At 40.7% G+C, this 16729-nt stretch overlaps 3 protein-coding genes across 6 annotated transcripts; all 3 read right to left on the bottom strand.

Annotated features, from left to right (window-relative positions):
- Nucleotides 1-566: 566 nt before the first annotated feature.
- On the bottom strand, nucleotides 567-4508 carry LOC127764747 (fatty-acid-binding protein 2-like). Of its 2 annotated transcripts, none has more exons than XM_052289665.1 (11): nucleotides 4191-4508; nucleotides 2942-3533; nucleotides 2610-2820; nucleotides 2334-2409; nucleotides 2129-2231; nucleotides 1740-1808; nucleotides 1588-1624; nucleotides 1431-1505; nucleotides 1306-1357; nucleotides 1177-1221; nucleotides 567-1068 (listed from the first exon to the last, which is right to left on the bottom strand). In XM_052289665.1, exons 2-11 carry the CDS (start codon nucleotides 3454-3456, stop codon nucleotides 968-970), a joined length of 1284 nt encoding a protein of 427 aa, XP_052145625.1. In that variant the 5' UTR covers nucleotides 3457-3533; nucleotides 4191-4508; the 3' UTR covers nucleotides 567-967. The 2 variants fall into 2 exon arrangements, with proteins under 2 accessions (XP_052145625.1, XP_052145626.1); XM_052289666.1 differs by lacking the exon at nucleotides 4191-4508 and adding an exon at nucleotides 4124-4145.
- A 2398-nt stretch (nucleotides 4509-6906) lies between these two features.
- Nucleotides 6907-10335, bottom strand: LOC127762765 (UMP-CMP kinase 4). The gene is made up of 10 exons (XM_052287247.1): nucleotides 10055-10335; nucleotides 9827-9873; nucleotides 9295-9349; nucleotides 8991-9108; nucleotides 8685-8841; nucleotides 8438-8518; nucleotides 8227-8334; nucleotides 7905-7976; nucleotides 7745-7803; nucleotides 6907-7190 (listed from the first exon to the last, which is right to left on the bottom strand). Exons 2-9 carry the CDS (start codon nucleotides 9869-9871, stop codon nucleotides 7795-7797), a joined length of 645 nt encoding a protein of 214 aa, XP_052143207.1. The 5' UTR covers nucleotides 9872-9873; nucleotides 10055-10335; the 3' UTR covers nucleotides 6907-7190; nucleotides 7745-7794.
- Nucleotides 10336-11208: 873 nt separating this feature from the next.
- On the bottom strand, nucleotides 11209-16270 carry LOC127762764 (protein FIP1-like). Of its 3 annotated transcripts, none has more exons than XM_052287244.1 (14): nucleotides 15845-16270; nucleotides 15222-15309; nucleotides 14888-14996; nucleotides 14711-14760; nucleotides 14510-14576; nucleotides 14195-14267; nucleotides 13950-14005; nucleotides 13569-13671; nucleotides 12943-13024; nucleotides 12622-12684; nucleotides 12424-12483; nucleotides 11960-12052; nucleotides 11785-11847; nucleotides 11209-11709 (listed from the first exon to the last, which is right to left on the bottom strand). In XM_052287244.1, the coding sequence occupies exons 1-14, from the start codon at nucleotides 15907-15909 to the stop codon at nucleotides 11611-11613; spliced, it is 1071 nt and encodes a 356-aa protein (XP_052143204.1). In that variant the 5' UTR covers nucleotides 15910-16270; the 3' UTR covers nucleotides 11209-11610. The 3 variants fall into 3 exon arrangements, with proteins under 3 accessions (XP_052143204.1, XP_052143205.1, XP_052143206.1); XM_052287245.1 differs by lacking the exon at nucleotides 15845-16270 and adding an exon at nucleotides 15590-15608; XM_052287246.1 differs by lacking the exon at nucleotides 15845-16270 and having other exon boundaries at nucleotides 14888-14992; nucleotides 15222-15347.
- Between the last annotated feature and the right edge of the window lie 459 nt (nucleotides 16271-16729).

The following is a 16729-nucleotide window of genomic DNA, read 5'->3' as shown; positions in this document are numbered from 1 at the left end:
GGACGCGCTTGGATTCAGGAGACAGGGAGGAGGCTGCAAAGTGTTCGGCCCAGAATTGCTCTTCAGTTTCAGGGTGGTAGCTGTTAGCTCTGTTTCTGTCACGCAGGCGAAAACGACTTAGGTTCATGTCAGAATTAATTGACAGTTGATTCGCACGTTTTTTTTTGTAAAGTGATTAAGTTTTTGTTTTTGTAGTATCTTCTTGAGCGGCACTGTAGATATAGTTCTAGAAAATTTAGCATTAGTCCTTGCCATTTGCCAATGTGACAGAGTAACTACAGAGCTGCACATATCTGAACCCGCCCCCCCCCCCCCCCCCCCCCCAAAAAAAAAAAAGTGCCCCTAGAAAGCTAGCATTTCGTTTATATCTGATCTTGCATAATTCCTTCTGAAATGCAAGTTTTCTTCGATATAATATTCAGTTAACGGTATGGTTATGTTGAAATGGATTTAGGTTTTAGAAAGTCCAATCAATGCTGTAATGTAATCCTACGGGCCTCTGCAGTGTTCGCAAGCAAAATGGGTTATCTAGAAGCTAGTTTCTCTTTTTCTCATCAGAGAGATGTTCAAGCAAAGTGACACTAGTACACTACTTGCTGTTTAATCTCAACACTAGTACACAATTTATATTCAGCACCACTACTATGGCCTAATCTAAACCAGCAAAGCTGGTGTCCCTCATTTTAGATGGGGGAAGGAAGCATTCTTTTACATTGTCTGGCTGGATCATTGCACATGATACAGTGGCCAGGAAATAGCCAAAGCCAACCCATATGAAAAGCATGGAGGCAATTGCTCCGGAGAAAGATGCTAAGGCTCTGTTTAGTTTACAGGTTGATCTATCACTATACATACAGTTCATCCTCTCCTCCTAGTCCTGTCTTTGTATATGCTTCCCCCTCACCCTAGTATTCCTTGTATCGAAGAATGAAATAATTCCGACCAGTCTGTCGTTTAATTATGCCTTTCAATAGCATCTTCTAATGAGTCCACCAACATTCTGTGCAATGTCTTGTTTGGTCTCGACTGAAACAGGTGGATCACCAATATACATATCGAAGAAAGCCCCTGTTCATAAAGACAGCATAAGGAATTTGCCAAATAAATAATGACAGATAACAGTAATTCTGTCTTTTTTTTTCTTGGAAGTTAGAAAGAACGAATATATATACTTACTGCAAAGATCTTTGCTCTGGACAGCACCAATTTGTTTGCCATCAACTGCACAAAGACGTTCCATGTCAACATTTTTGTCAGGTGTAAAAATTCTAACCATGCAGAACCAATCAGGCATAAGATACTAACTTTCAGTTATGAGCTGGCCATCAGAGGTTTGCCGGAAGTCGATCTTTGTACCCTGCAGTCATATTGACTTCAGTATCTTATGATGAGAAGTACCAAGTTAGGCCAGACATAATATTGGAACTTACCGCAGGTATACAAATATCTTCACTAAAATAAGAACCAAATGTCTTCAAGCAATGATAATCAGTATTAGGATTCATCTGGTTTGAAATGGTACAGAGAAATTATTTTAGACCTATATAATTAGCCAAGAATATTTTTAGCTGCCGAATTAACAAGTACCTTCTGCAATCGGAAGCAAAGGGACTTCTCAAATGCACTGAAAAGAGTGTTAAAAAAAATGATTAGCTTGCATATTGAGAGATTGTATCTTCTGAACTACAGCTAAAGATAAGAATGTGCTGATATTAGCACAAGAAAACTAAAATACATACTCCCGCACTGTGCCAATGCTAAGACCATTGTAGCTAACTATCAGCCTGACTGTCATATGAATATTTTCCCTGTACAACATGACAGGTACAACACAAACCCGTTAGATCAGAGCGAAAGGAATGCAGATGGGGCAAAAATTAAGATTCCTCTTGTTTCTTATGCAGAATACAAAAAACTACTCAAATGAAGTCCTCAAAAGCACATCAAATGATTGCAGGTTTGGAATAGTCCCATTAACCTCTAGCATAAAACAGCCAATACTTTTAATGATCCATATAGTTGCCAAATTACTAAATGAACACCTGGCGTTACACAAGTACTGCATAGTATGTGTTAAGTGCCAGAACCTGGGAAAGATCTGCATAAAAGATGAATAGAGCATGCACACCTCAAAAGATCTTCATAGAAATCTGGGTGGTCCTTCAGTTCAGAAACTGGAACAGAAGCATACTTTGGGCCCAGCCTTTTGCAAATAGAATCTGGTTGTATATCTACAAGAATACAACATTAGTAACCTAAAGAAACATCGTTTATGTGGTATGCTAAAAGGTTCATAAGTAATAATATTAAACATGACATTTTATTATACTCACATAATCCAAAGGCATAGAGATTCAGGTTTTTGACCCTCATTATTCGCATGCTTCTAAAGCCCATCCCGACGAGCACCTGTAAATTTAACCGTTAGTTGAACTCGTTAAGGGCCTAAGGGGGTCAAGATCAAGCAACATTATGGATTTGGAATAAAACATTGTGGTATTATTTTCGAAATACTAAGTTGCTAACACAATGTCAAGAAGCTATTTATCAGCATTCATGAATAAGGAAAAAAAGGGAACAGATCAATTATATACAAGATTGAAAAATACCTCTGAAGTTGGATTTGAATTATCCTCGAGAAGAGTAGGGAACTTTATCCCAGTTTTTGGTTCAGTTGCGTCTTCTGGTAAAATTATTCTTGGCACAGCAACACAAGTACAGCCTGAATGGTTTTCCTCCAAAGAATGCTGATCAACAGGTTCTCTGGTACGACCATTATCTCTTCCCAATGTCATTGAGTCTGCAAGCATCTTCGGCGATCTTGTCCATGCAAGAAATGAGCAGTCGATAAAGTACACATAGAATGAAAACCAAAATACAGGAATTAGCCAAATGGAACAGGCATTGGAAGTACAAAAACAATATAAATAGAAGAACCCACATGTTTTCAAATGGTGGTACAGTAGCAGCAGCTAACATAAGAATGTTACAGGCATGGCGCTCCTCCACCTCGTTCCACAGTCGCCCAAATGTTGCATTAGCAAGCTTTGCTAAAAGAATTTGTATAGCGTGCTCTTCTCTAACTTGAGAACCAAAACGCAATCCGGCCAAATGCTGCATGCAAGAAGTCACTTGCTTTATTTGCGACTGGCAGGCTCTTGAACTTGAGCCTGCAATAGCTGACAACCTGTGGAAAATCTTGGGATTTGATGCTCTAGAAAGCCAGAAATAGAAAGCACCAGCAAACTTGTTGAAGCAACTGAATGCTTCCTGAACTGCTCCATTCCCTGTAGAACATATATGCCTTGGATGCTGAAAGGAACTCTCGACTAAGGTTCCAAAATGTGATATCAATCCTAATCCAATATCATGAGATATTGGAGAATCTATTGGGAATTTATGCAGGTACCCTCCATTGTGGTCAAACTTGGAGAAAATTGACCAGTCCGGTTTCATAGTGAGTTCACTTGGAAAACTATGGCAACACCGAATGTCTTTAGAACGAGTTTATCAGGAGGAAAGCCCAGTATAACCTGCCAATAGAACAAAGTAACTGAATAAGAAGACAGTACTAATAAATTACTCGATAATGATTTTGCATCGATTTTTACTCCTGGAGACGTTTGCTACTAAGACAAATATGTAAAAGTCAATCTCCAACTTGTCTGCTAGGATGTGTTGCTAAAAACAGTTTTTACATAAATTCTGATTTCTACTCCCTAAGCTATTTACATTAGTTCATATAGTGACACGATAAATAATCATCTGAAAACAACCGTGAGAACTCTGAAGTCCTTTTTTCTCCTTAGCAGGCGTTCACAAACTGAAACTCACACACACAAAAAGAGAGAGAGAAACATGGTATGATCTCAATATTGCCAACAAAAGTAGCGATCGAACACACTAGTTGCTTATACTTTTATTTCCCATCATCAAAGCCTCACCCCCAGCTCAGAAAATCACCTAAAAACTCGACCCGGAACTCCCGAATTAGCACCAAAACAAACCACGATCTCACTATCCCCACCAGATTCACGCAGAGCACCAAACCAACCCCCAATGCAGCACCCAAATTCCCCCAAACCCATCCACACCACCCTCACAGAAATTCCCCCAAACCCACCCGCATTCGCGATCCCCACCACCCGAAGACTTCACCACACGCGCAACGAACGCCGAGAGCGCCTCACCTGGCCTCCCTCGCTAGCTAGCTGGCTGGCCGGCGGATCGGGGACGATGCAGGCGGCGGCAACAACAGCAGCAGCAGCAGCACGAAAGGGAGCGGGTGCGTGCGTGCGGCGGCGCAGCCAACCTAGGGTTCCCGTGCCTTCCCCGGCTGGTGCTTCTTCTCTGCTCGGATTCAAGAGCGTGGAGGAAGAGGAAACCTCGCAAAATCCAAGGAAATGGGGGAGGAGGAAACCGAAAGCAAGCGGCTTCGTTTCCGTATTTACTCGCCCTCTCTCTCTCTCCTTCTCTCCCCCAACTAAACACGGCGCGGGTCTCCTTCCGCTTCCGCCCGTGCGAAGGAGAGCAACACGTGCAGCCGATTTATGCCTCGTCGACGAAAAGGTTATTACTACGCAATTTTAGACGCTTTTTTATTTTTCATCCAAAGTTAAAAAATGAGCTTGTGTCAACAAGAATAGTATATCAAAAATATGATTTTCTTTTATAAATTTAGTTATGTTGTGGTAGTATTTTTCAAATGTCCTGTGTGTCCATGAGACTTGACAATGACGTGCTCCAGAAAATTCAAATTTGTCAAGAAAATAGGCCTACCAGCTGGGCATCTCGACCCGGGGGAACCGTGGAATATGCGGCTTTTGGTCGGACGTGGAGCGCTACTGGCCGTTATGCTGCAGATTCCGGCGGAGGTGGGTTGCGCCGGCGAGCATCCGCACGATTCGCGGAATCTGCAGAATCAACGGCCAGTACAACGTGTTGACGCGAGCGCACGGCCGGCCGCCGAACTCTGAAATTTTCTTCATTCCCGCTCTGTTTTTCTCTGTACGGCCCATCTGCTTTTTTATTTTTTAGCATACACCAGTTAAAACCATCATGTTTCACGTTTTCAGTCAAGCCCAACATGAAGGACGATAAAACAGTGTTAACAGCCAGCCAAATTATTATTATTTTTCAACAAAATTAACCAACTGTAGTCAACAGTAGTGCCTGAGTCGTAATCGTTGCAAATTAACTAATCGAAATGATGCAATCCCATCTGCGCCCTGTCTGACTAAGATATAAGAATAACAGAATGTGTATGTCTGACGCGGAGATTAGGAACAAGATGCTGAAAGGGCCCTTGTCTGGCAAATCTAGAACTGTACTAATTGTGTCTCTTCGTATTTGGTGGCATGCATTGCACGGGCTTGTGTTGTAGGGGGGGGGGGGGGGGGGGGGGGGGGTGATCCATGATTCGATCAACGGAACGGATCCTATCCTGAAGTCGCCCAACATACAGTAGGGGTACAATGTGAGTATGTGACCACTGGATGTAAACTGGGGACCATAGCAACCTTCTGATCATGTGATTTTATTTCAAAAACCAAAAATCATGTGAACTTACATAGGCTGTGTTTAGTTTAGCGTAAAGTTTGGATTTTGGTTGAAATTAGAGATGATGTAACTGAAAAGTTGTGTGTATGACAGGTTGATGTGATAGAAAAAGACTGAAATTTGGATCCAAACTTTAGATCTAAACACAGCCATAGTGAAACCGGACAGCTCGGCGTCTCAGTCCTGTTTAAGAGAGCAGGAGATTCTTAGAAATAACCGGTGATACTAGCTGGTATAAAATTATGAGTTATAGTTCATGTTCTATATTCTACGTAGGACTATATAGATTCTTAGAATCTGAATTGTTTAAAGAAACTACAAACTTACAAGAACAGCTGCTAAAAGGCAAAAGCTCCTCCATGGCCATGACTTTCTTGGCGGTAGGCCGGCCGGCGAGAGGACGGCGGTGGAAAGGGCGGAAGCCGGCGGAATCAGGATGGCCGGTGTGCCGGCGCTGGTGCCTGCCAACTGCTACCTGCAACCTGCTACTCCAGCTGGTAATGCTATCCTGGCTAGTTGCGTGAATGTGAGCATGACAGCGCGTGGTTCGTTGCCGCTCACATGGATTACTTGCCAACCATCTTGCAATGCCACATGCCTAACTATCTCGTTGAAGCCTATAATTGTGACGCTTCCAGGCCCCAGACGAAAAAGGCAAGAGAAAAAGAAAGGGATGAACCGGGGACGCTTCTTTGCTTTGTTCTTCCCTGTCCCTGGACATGAAACTGTTGTCGCTAGGATATTCTTTTTAAAAAAAGAATACACATATTTTGCATTTGCCTTGTAGTGCTTGTCATTGTTTGTTCACTTGCTCTCTTCCCTCTGCATGGGGTAACAATCAATCAAGCTTGCAGGTTCCAAATCACTGAAAAGGGCCCCAAGAGGTAGAAGCCTGATGGCATGGCATCCTCTGCTTTGTCTCATAGCAAAGAACTATATTCATTGAACCTGGCCAAAAAAACTGCAAATAGCGGGAAGGTGAAATGAGGACAAAAAAAGGAGTCATTTTCTTATGGACATGCTGCAACTGTTTATGAGGTGAAAAAAAGAAGTTGATTTCTCGACCGGATCAACGTTGACCTCAGATTTTAAAAAGAGAGAAAACGAGAGAATAGTTACATAACATACACCGAACAGAAATAATCTTGACTCTGGTGCTTACACTCATTAAGCTGACCAAACAAACAAAAATCTGGTCAGTACTGCAAAGAGATGAAACAAGGAAATATGGATACTATCATATTACAATGTGCAATCAAGTTAACACAGTCTGCAAAGGCTTGTCAATAACAAATTGAATAATTATTAGCTGTTCAGTGAACATTGTTTTAGAAACTAACCAAAAAAAAATTCGGAAGTTCCACTTTCTGTATTATACCACCAGAAACTGGCGGGAGGACAAAGTTTCATCGTCCATGAGGTAAATGATACATTGGTACAAGTACAGCATTACACACGATACGCCAACTCTCGTAAAAGTTAATCTAGCAGGAAATGGGGATCAAAATTAATTATTGCAAGTAACAAATCAAATTGCCTACGGGTATGCAGGTAGCTCATATGAGCCAAAACTCTCTTCTATATCAACGGTTTCGTAATCACAGATTTGTAGTCACACCTGAGAGCAAAGCCTGCAACAGATAAATTACATGGTGTAAGTAATAACAGAACAGGGGAAGATTGAATGTGGTTCAGAAATGGCATAGCAGAAGAGCTTGTTCATTGCCAACAGAAAAACTGGCATAGCAGGGGCTCGTTTTAGCACCTGTGGTTCTAAGTATTATCATTTGACTAAATGCAAGCAATTCACATAAGATTGCTTTGACCAAAAACAAAAGGAAAAGAATCAACATACTAGGAATTAATTGGCATGGTTTGTGTTTATCATTATTTCATTTTGCATATTATGATCAGATATGCTAACCAGCATAGAGGTGCAGAGAAAGAAGATGTACTCCCTCCGTCCCAAAATATAATAACTTTTAGCTCTTAGGATTTGTTCCAAAATATAACAACTTCTACACCAACATACTCTTCCCAACCAATCACAAGCCTCCACCATTCACTTTTCCCACCTATCTCTACTACTCGTCCAATCATAACCCTCCACCACTCACATCTACCTACTTTCTTGATAACCGTGTCCAACTCTAAAACTTCTTATATTATGGGACAGAGGGAGTACCTTTTCTGAAGTTGGTGCAATTTATCACTCATGTGGTCCTTTCTATTGCTCTAAGCGGCCTGATAGATAAGATCATAATGTGAGGTGCAAAATGAAAATAGGCAATGATTATGTGATACACGCAAAAGGAACATAACAAACCAGAAAAGTGGAAACATACATTTGGCGCATATGGAGCGAAAATGGCTTTGACATCTTCAAACACCTCAGGAATTGGTTTTGCAGCATCAATCTGATAAGATAACAAGTTTTACAATAGGTGTCAAAAGTCATTAGAAAATAAGTAGGCAGTAATTCATGTAAGTGTGCAAAGAAAATCGTGGTCAGAAACTCATAATGATCATGGGAAACTTTAATATTATGGTAGAGTAGTCTTTCATATTATTATACTCCTACTACTTCCACTTCGAATGTATAGCATCTAATACCTATTGCTATCCATCTTTTTTGTTGTTTTTGCATCATTCAAAGAGCAATAGTACCTTTTTAACCTTGTCCTTTGCATTATAGTACTCAATGACAGGCAAACTGGATTCAACAAAAACTTTGAACCTTTTCCTGATAGTCTCAATGTTATCGTCAACTCTTCCCTGCAAAAGAAAAAGTTGGAAGCAGAAAACAGGTTATTCATGTGGCGATAATGTGGTAAGGTTTAAAATGGAATGGAGAATACACTTAAGTGATGAGGAAAACCTGATTGCGTCCCAAAAGACGTCTTTCCATCTCTTCCTCAGAACAATCGAAGAATAGCACAAACACAGGAGTTATTTTTGTCTGAAACATTTGACACATTAATGCTATTAGTGCATTGTCATTGTGTGTGTGTGTACACAGGCTGCGAGTGGCCCCTGAAGAACGTTCTACTAAGGAGTCATGACTGTTTGCTACCCAAGAGTGAAGTGATCTAAAATTTTGAAGTACAAGGAGAAGATGTGCTTACAACGTTCTCAAATGCAGCACGATTCTCTTCGTTCCTTGGAAATCCATCAATAAGGAACTTATCATTTCCACTTTTAATCATGGCTTCCTGCAAGAGTTTTATAGTTACCTCCGATGGAACAATCTTTCCCTCCTTTATCATGTTCTCGATCATAGTTCTGTAAAACATGGAAGTGTAACAATAAATATTTAGTAGTAACAGACAGAAATTGAACAAAGGAGGAAACATAACCAAATTGAATTTTGGAAAAGCTTGTTCCAAACAAAAGGAAACAGTTGGGTTTCTTATGGAATGAAAATAAGATACCCGTTCTCAGAGCCAGATTTGATCTCTGCACGCAAAAGGTCTCCAGCACTAAGATGAATGAATCCAAAGTGTTCAACAATGTTGGCACACTGTGTGCCCTTTCCACTCCCAGGACCACCTGTGTAAATTTTTGGTTAGAAACAGAAGATAATATATCTCTTTATTTATATATAATATATAACTATGTAAGTACTTAAATTTTATCATGTCAATTCATTGCATATCTAAAGTTTCCTATAAGTTCGTTTCCTCTCATATGAGACTTACATTATAATCAAACATAAAGTAGAAGGTAAGCAGTTACCTAGAACAAATACAACTGTAACTTTCTTGTCACCCAACATGTTGTCAGTGACCTCCTGCATGAGGGGCAGATTTCACCCATAAGACAAGCTATGGATGGCATAAATTCTAGTACAGTATGAGGCAAGGATATGAACTGAATAAACAAATAAATGAGCTTACGTTGTGACTCAAGGAGTCAAAATTTATATTGGTATAATAGTATACATGAAGATTAAATGAATCATACGCAACAGAAATACATCGACATATTCTAGCCTAAATAAATGGTTTTTAAATTTATAAACAGAAAGGAAGCAAGATTTCAAGCTCCAGCCCTTGACTGTAGCGAAACTCACAGCCAAAGGATCAGGAAATCTAATTTATAATCTCTGATGCCTCAAGGAAAACATGTTGCACATTCTCAGATAACAGTTGTGTTCTAAAAACATACTCAAATAATATAGGAAACTATCTAGCAGTTCATTAAGCTCAACCAATAAACAGTAGGGAAAATTATTACTAAATTAGTACACCAATAGCATTATGCGTACCTCCTGTCCAGCCACAACTGTTGGAGCATCCACAACCGAACCCATGGCTGCAAAATCATTGCACTAATCAGTTTCCATAAGTAATCTCACACTCCATACATTGCACAACAAAATGAAAAAAAATCCCAAACACCTAAAAACCACAGGAAAACACAACAGATCCGGCGCTGAGCAGCCGCGGCCGCAACATTTCTGAACTTGCAAGCAGCGATCGCGGGGGATCCGTACCTTAGCGGAGGGCGAGATCGGCGAGACGAGATCTGGGATCTGAAATTTCCAATTTCCAAATCCCCCGGGCGCGTGTGCCGTGCGGTGAGCGAGGTGCGAGGAGGTGGCCTTGCTGCCGCTTTAATGCGCGTGAAGCACGGGCACGCGGGTTCGCGGGTTCGGGTGGGGGTGGAGGATCCGGTAAGGCTGCCGCCGCGTGCGGTTGCGGTGGCGGCCGGAGTCGTCGGCGAAGCGAAGCGGAGCAGGCGGAGCTTCGATTCGATTCGAGGAAGGAAAGGAAGGATGCAGTGGAACGCGAGAGGAAGGTGGCCGGGAAAGAGAGGATTCGTGGCTCGTACGGTTGGAACCCGGCGCGTTTTTTATTTTTATTTTTTTGGGAGGAATATAGCCGCTGGATCTCGATCGGACGGTCCAGATGAGGTCAATCCTACCGTGAGTTTGAAAAAGGCGCTTCAGTAATCCTTCAGTAATCAGTGCTTGCCGTATTTCAGACGCAGCAAATTGCTTATTGCTTGAGGCAACTTCAGAAGTTGTTCAGATGCAGAACTACAAAATTTTGTATGGTGAAAATTATAACAAATTGGAATCGTGCACGAAGTATGTGATATTTGCTCAAATGTCCCTATTCATTTGAAGCACCTGGTTGTTCAGGGTCGTTTGTTGTTGCATTTTCAACAACCAAAGGCCCCACAAGTTTCTTTCTAGAGATTAAAGAGGACAGCATCAAGCATAGCAGTGTCAACAATAGTCAAGGATGGGGGCCTACCGGCCTAACGTCCTAACGACATGTGAAATTCCACCTTACAATTTGCAAGTAGATTAATAAAGAATGGGACAACTCGAGGTAGAATTTTAGCAAAATTATTCTCAGGAACATTCCTTGGTTCTGTATTGACTTGTCGGTGTTAACTTTCTCCCTCTACCAGTTGTCCAAAAGGAAAAGGAGGGAGAAGAACGCTTTTGCACATTGGTTGTTGGTCATGAGCTTCATTGCCCAAGACATATGTAATATAAAGCTACTAAACTGTGAAAAAGAACTAGCCAACTGAATCTAAGATAGCAAAGCAAACTGAATCAAAGGGTAGCAAAGCATCTCAGACTGCAGTACAGATTTGATACTCTCAACTCAGAAGAAATTAGAAGTCTGATATACCTTTTTGGGGGAGCTTAGGCACAAATGCTCACTTTTCATTTCGCAAGTGCTCAGAAAACAATGCACAACTCTTGCCATGATAAGATGTCATTGTAGAAGCATCAGGTAGAAGCACAAAAAACCAGTGCTGCACCATACTCCCGAACAACATTTACAAACATCAATCTGTACATTCACGAGAGAGGTGTAGCAAAGGCATTTTTCCTTTCCTTGATGCATATCAGATTGAGTGATGATCTTGTACCTTGCTTTGTTGTTAGCGAAACTGGACTGTGTTGGCACTCTTCTTATCACTAGAGGTTTGGAATTCAAGGATATCACAGGTGGCACCTTTAGCAGCTGAAGAGTTGATAAACCTGCTCAAACATCGCCATAGGTGAATATATCCTGAAAACAAGGGAGATCAGGTGTTTTGATCCTTGTAAGTCTGCCCTCGGAGTTTTGCAATGTTCTTCCGTAATTCAATGCTCGATATTCGCTCTGCCTCCAGTGCTCTTTCAAGCTGTTGAACACATGCAAAACAATGAGAGATAATGCTAGTACAACTCAACCCACAACAGAACTTTAGCCAGTGTACCTTTGCTGCTCGAGCGCTCCATTCTCCAAGAATGGCTCTGAGTCTATCATTTTCTTCAATATACTGCATCCAACATGTTTGTAATCAAGCAGGAACAGTTTGGAAGACGATATAAGTAAAATAAGCATGATCCACGTGCTAAGCTAAACCTCTTGATGGTTACTTGTGAAAATACCTGATTATTGCTCACACGAATGCGCTGGATCTCTGAGTCCTTTTCATCAATCAGACTACGTGCAAGTTGAAGCTCTGAATGCACTTGATTCATCTGTGAATTCAATTAGTATGGTATTAGTAGAAGATGAAAATTTTAATAAAGACTTTACACCTTTAGTTATGGTGCTAAAGATGAACAACTCAAATAGATGGTTCTCAACTTATCATTTACAGCTACAAAGTTGAGCTATAATATAATTTTAAGAAATTATTAACATCTATAGTAATAGCTTTTGCAAGAGTTCATAAAAAGTAGGCCAAAGACAGGTGAGATTTTGGAGACCTGCCTGGCCAGAATATAGAAAATTGCTTGGCTTAAGATAACAACGCGGTCAAAATAACAAAGGACTGGAGTGTAAGCAGGCAAGTTAATTATGTTTTGTGATCAGAGGCATTATAGCATTACAATATAGGTTTAATTACCTCAGCGGAGAGTGCTCTAAGTTCTTGATCACGCGATGCTAATAGATGAGCAAGATCGGCCTGTAGAATTAAAAGGGGGTTGATGCAAGTCCATCAATTCACATAAACATAATAGCTACAAAGTTCCTTTCTCTAATTTTGCACCTACGAAGCTGGTCAGTTAATTAATGCAACACAATCAATCAGTGTTGTGCAGACCTGAGGAGTGCTCCCAACATCAGTTCTCTGGTATTTGCTTAAGCATTCTTGCAAGCGGAGCACCTTTCAGGAAAATAAAAGGTTTGGTTATTCAACAAGAAATTTTCTGGAAGTTCCAACATATTATTATTGAGAACTTCAGCACTGACTACAGAACTGGCCAATTAAGTTAATGTAGAACTAAATACAAGGATCAGCTAATTCCTCCATGAAATAGTAATGCTAGTAATCTACTGTTGTCTTGTACAAATATTTAAATAATAACACAATCTAACATAATCAAATTTTAAAATGGATATACTGCATTGATCTTCCAAGTACCTCCTCACTCAGGTAATGAATATTCTCCCTTTGGTACTGAAGCAGAGCCATTTGCTGGTCAGAAAAACGACCATCATAATACCTGGTGAAAAGAAAAATAACTTGTGAAACTCTACTGGCAGTATGCCAAGTACACATATGACATATTCGGCAACATATCAACACTTGTAACTCATGTGAAGGCACATCCTTCTAGATATAGGTTCAATACAGATGTTTCTGATAAACATGGGCTAAAGAATGCTTTTCCAAACTGCCAGAAAATCAAACGCCAAGCCTGAAGTGGTAGAAACTGTGCATAGTACATGTTTATACGTGTCTTCAAACACTACTCCTCCATTTTTTAATAGATGACGCCGTTGACTTTTTCTCACATGTTTGACCATTCGTCTTATTCAGAAATTTTATGCAAATGTATAAGATATAAATCACACTTAAAGTACTATGAGTGATAAAACAACTCATAACAAAATAAATTATAATTACGTAATTTTTTTGAATAAGACGAATGGTCAAACATGTGAGAAAAAGTCAACGGTGTCATCTATTAAAAAACGGAGGTAGTATTTTATTGTAAATTAAGAAGGAAAAGTTCAATGCATTTAATGTACACCCTTATGTTGTACCTTCGTTCTTCCAAAGAACTAGATGGTTGGAGTTGGAGTGCAGAATATAAGGACCGCAAAATATCAGGGTGCCCATTCAGAGAGTTGTACTTGTGGATATGCCCTGTAAAAAGAACCGAGTGGGCATTATATCTTAGAAAAAACAAATAATCGGGCTTGAAACTTTCATTTCTAAGGAAAAGCAACACTGTTCTTAGTGGGAGCAAAAAAAAAAAGAATGACGAGATCGAAACTCATGATGACAAGGCTTTGAACCCTCCAGCATGCAAGGTTTGTCCTGCATGGCTGAGGATCTGCTTGGGGGAAGCATAACTGCTGCAATTGTAGAAGTCAAGATGAACTATCTAACAAGGACACAAATGACTTGAGTACTTGACTCACATAAGTATAAGCTCATGAAACATCCAGCACATATAGCTTCAACCACAATAGCAATCCTGCATAATAGTAAATGAAAGAAATTATACATGCACTGAAAGGATGAGAAGAGAATAATTCATGTTCCCAAACTTGTTTGGGAATCCACAGACCAAACCTCATGCCAAAAGATGCCGGATAAACCTCAACTTCCGTTCAAGACATAACAGAGAAATTTGCAGAGGTTAGCTGCAATTACAAAGGTGTACCTTAGCAATAAAGAAACCGATAGTATGTGTACTAGAGGTTGCCAGACTATGATTAAGAGCATTGAAGCAACGCCTGCCAAAAGAACAAAAAGAATATGGACAATAGGTCATTTCAATGCCAAAAAAATATTTTACATATGAACCTCTCAAAATCTCAATTCCTTAACAGATCCTTAAATAAATACCAAAGACAATAGTTTAATCATGTTGAAACAAGTGCAGTTAAGTAGGACATACTTGTTATAAACATTAAAAAAAAATGAAGAACGCACTAGTATTACAGCATCGGGCAAATTTATTTGGTGCTATACTTACCACTAGCAACGGTGGCAAATGGAAGTCGAGCAAGGCGCTTCAATTTCTCACTAAAATCGTAATACCCCTGCGTCCAAAGCAGAAATGTGCTAGTTAATATGCAAAGTTTAAAGTAAGAGTCCACTAAAGAATTGTATCAAATTTTGGTGTTAACAGAGTCCAATTGAAGTAAAACAAAAGGCAGTTGTTTCATTTAAATACCTGCAATCTCACTTTTCTGACCTGGTGAACCCAATATTGTTGAAAAATACCTATGTTATGTTCCATGCAAACCATAAGTCATAGTAAGTGATAAAACATGAACCAACAAAATAACTAAATAGAGTAGCAAACAGAAAACAGCAACAGAAACATGCCACATCTGATCTCAAAGAGAACCTGTTAGAATCAGAAGGATAACATTGGAGCTGCATAGCAATGGGGGGATCATGTCTGGTACAAGGTAAAATATCCATGGGGCTGACACTGCCACAGCAGCATAACCTGCCTAGAGAGAGAAATAAAATACAGCTATTACAAAATGGACAAAGGAAGCAAAACAAGGACTTGTTGGGTAATGACAGTACCATAAGGCAATGGCGTGTAGCGATAGAAAGAGATACATATGTTTTAGCTGTTGTAGATAATTTATCAAATGAACTCATACATTTGAAATAATTTTCAGGCATAATCACAAATAAAAACAATGGGAAATTAAGAAATTTGCACTAACCAACAAGATACAGTACAAGGTGCCACCAACAATGCTTCTAGGCTCTCGATGACCAGAGAGAGGAGCTTCATGTAGCAAGTCAATAAACCTACATGAAAGAAGAATTATACATCCTGAAGGCATCGAGACAAATCAAAATTAGAACAATGTCATAGAAGAATCATGTGAATGCTAAGTCAGCTCAACTAAGTGACCCTGTATTAATGCCTTAATGGACACCATGTCACCCTTGCTTATACTCCTCATTTTATGAATTAAATTTTCTACTAGAAGATGGATTAAAACCTGGCCTCTACATCCGGTTTGGATGTACGCGGCCAATTTTATGAATTAATACCAACTGGAGGGATACCACAAGCAAACATCACCTGTGCTCTTCTCTTCCCTTCTCTCAAAGTCTCAATTCCCTGCATACGCCCAAAATTTAGTACTACATCGCAATGCCAGAGCCCAAGTGAACCACCAAATTTTCGACTACACTGAACGCATCGCGACACTAACAAGAGAAGGACCCTGAATTTCGCTGCAATCGCCACGGCCTTCAGATCAAGTGACACCAGAAGCGTGACTGAAACGTCTACTAGGAATACACGGACCTAGGGATTTGGGCAACACAGACTCACAGCGCATCCTCCTCGGTGGCGGGAGCCGCGGCGGACGACGCGGCGCCGCCACGCTCGTGCGCCATCAGCGCCGCGCCCGCAGCCGGCCGGTGCAGAGGGGACCTCCCGCGGGTGACGCCTCCGGAGTCCGTGCCCTCCAACTTCTCCCGGTCTCCGGATCCAAATGGTAGTAGAAGCTTAAGGCTTAAGCGTGCAAAGTCTCGCGAGGGATAGGGGATTGGGCGGTTGGGGGCAGAGAAGAAGCGGCGGTGCCGATCCTGCGTGGAGGTTGGTGACAACGGGGGAAGCGAGCGCGCGGCTCGGGGAGGATCGCCGGGGAGAGCGGGCGACGGCGGGTGATGGATCTCCGGCGACCGGCCACGAGAGGGGTAATGGCCTAGACTTGGAGATCTAAAGATCCAACGGCCATAATTCTCGCACCCTGCGTTATCCCCTCCGATTTACTTTTACCAAACAAAACTCGTTTTTTATAGAGGAATAGAATATCCCAGCCTTTCCAATTTATTACAAAGTTGCACTCAAAAAGGAGTGTAGTTAAACAAATCATTGAGAATAAGCATTTAAAATAAAAAATAACCCATCAGATAAGAAGAACATATTATTGAAATCTATTTGTGAATCTCTAACCATAATTGGTAAAAAGTTACATAATTGTCGTCTAAAACCTATGACATGTAACCTTCATAAACTCGTCATTTTCATCGTAACTTTGTAGCTGAGCCCAATACAGAAGCCAATATGTTCAGTAGAGAAACAAAACTCTCGTTTGGGTCGCTAGGAGTAGTATTTGGTAACGTGATTCGGAATTTCGGACCGTCTCGTTCGTTTGGTTCCTGATTTTTGTATAAAAATGCCCCTTCGCTTGCTGGCGCTCTGACATTACGT

The sequence above is a fragment of the Oryza glaberrima genome, chromosome 2 (genome assembly GCF_000147395.1).
Source record: "Oryza glaberrima chromosome 2, OglaRS2, whole genome shotgun sequence".
In the NCBI taxonomy this organism is placed as follows: Eukaryota; Viridiplantae; Streptophyta; class Magnoliopsida; order Poales; family Poaceae; genus Oryza; species Oryza glaberrima.
This window is presented reverse-complemented; position numbering and strand designations above follow the sequence as displayed.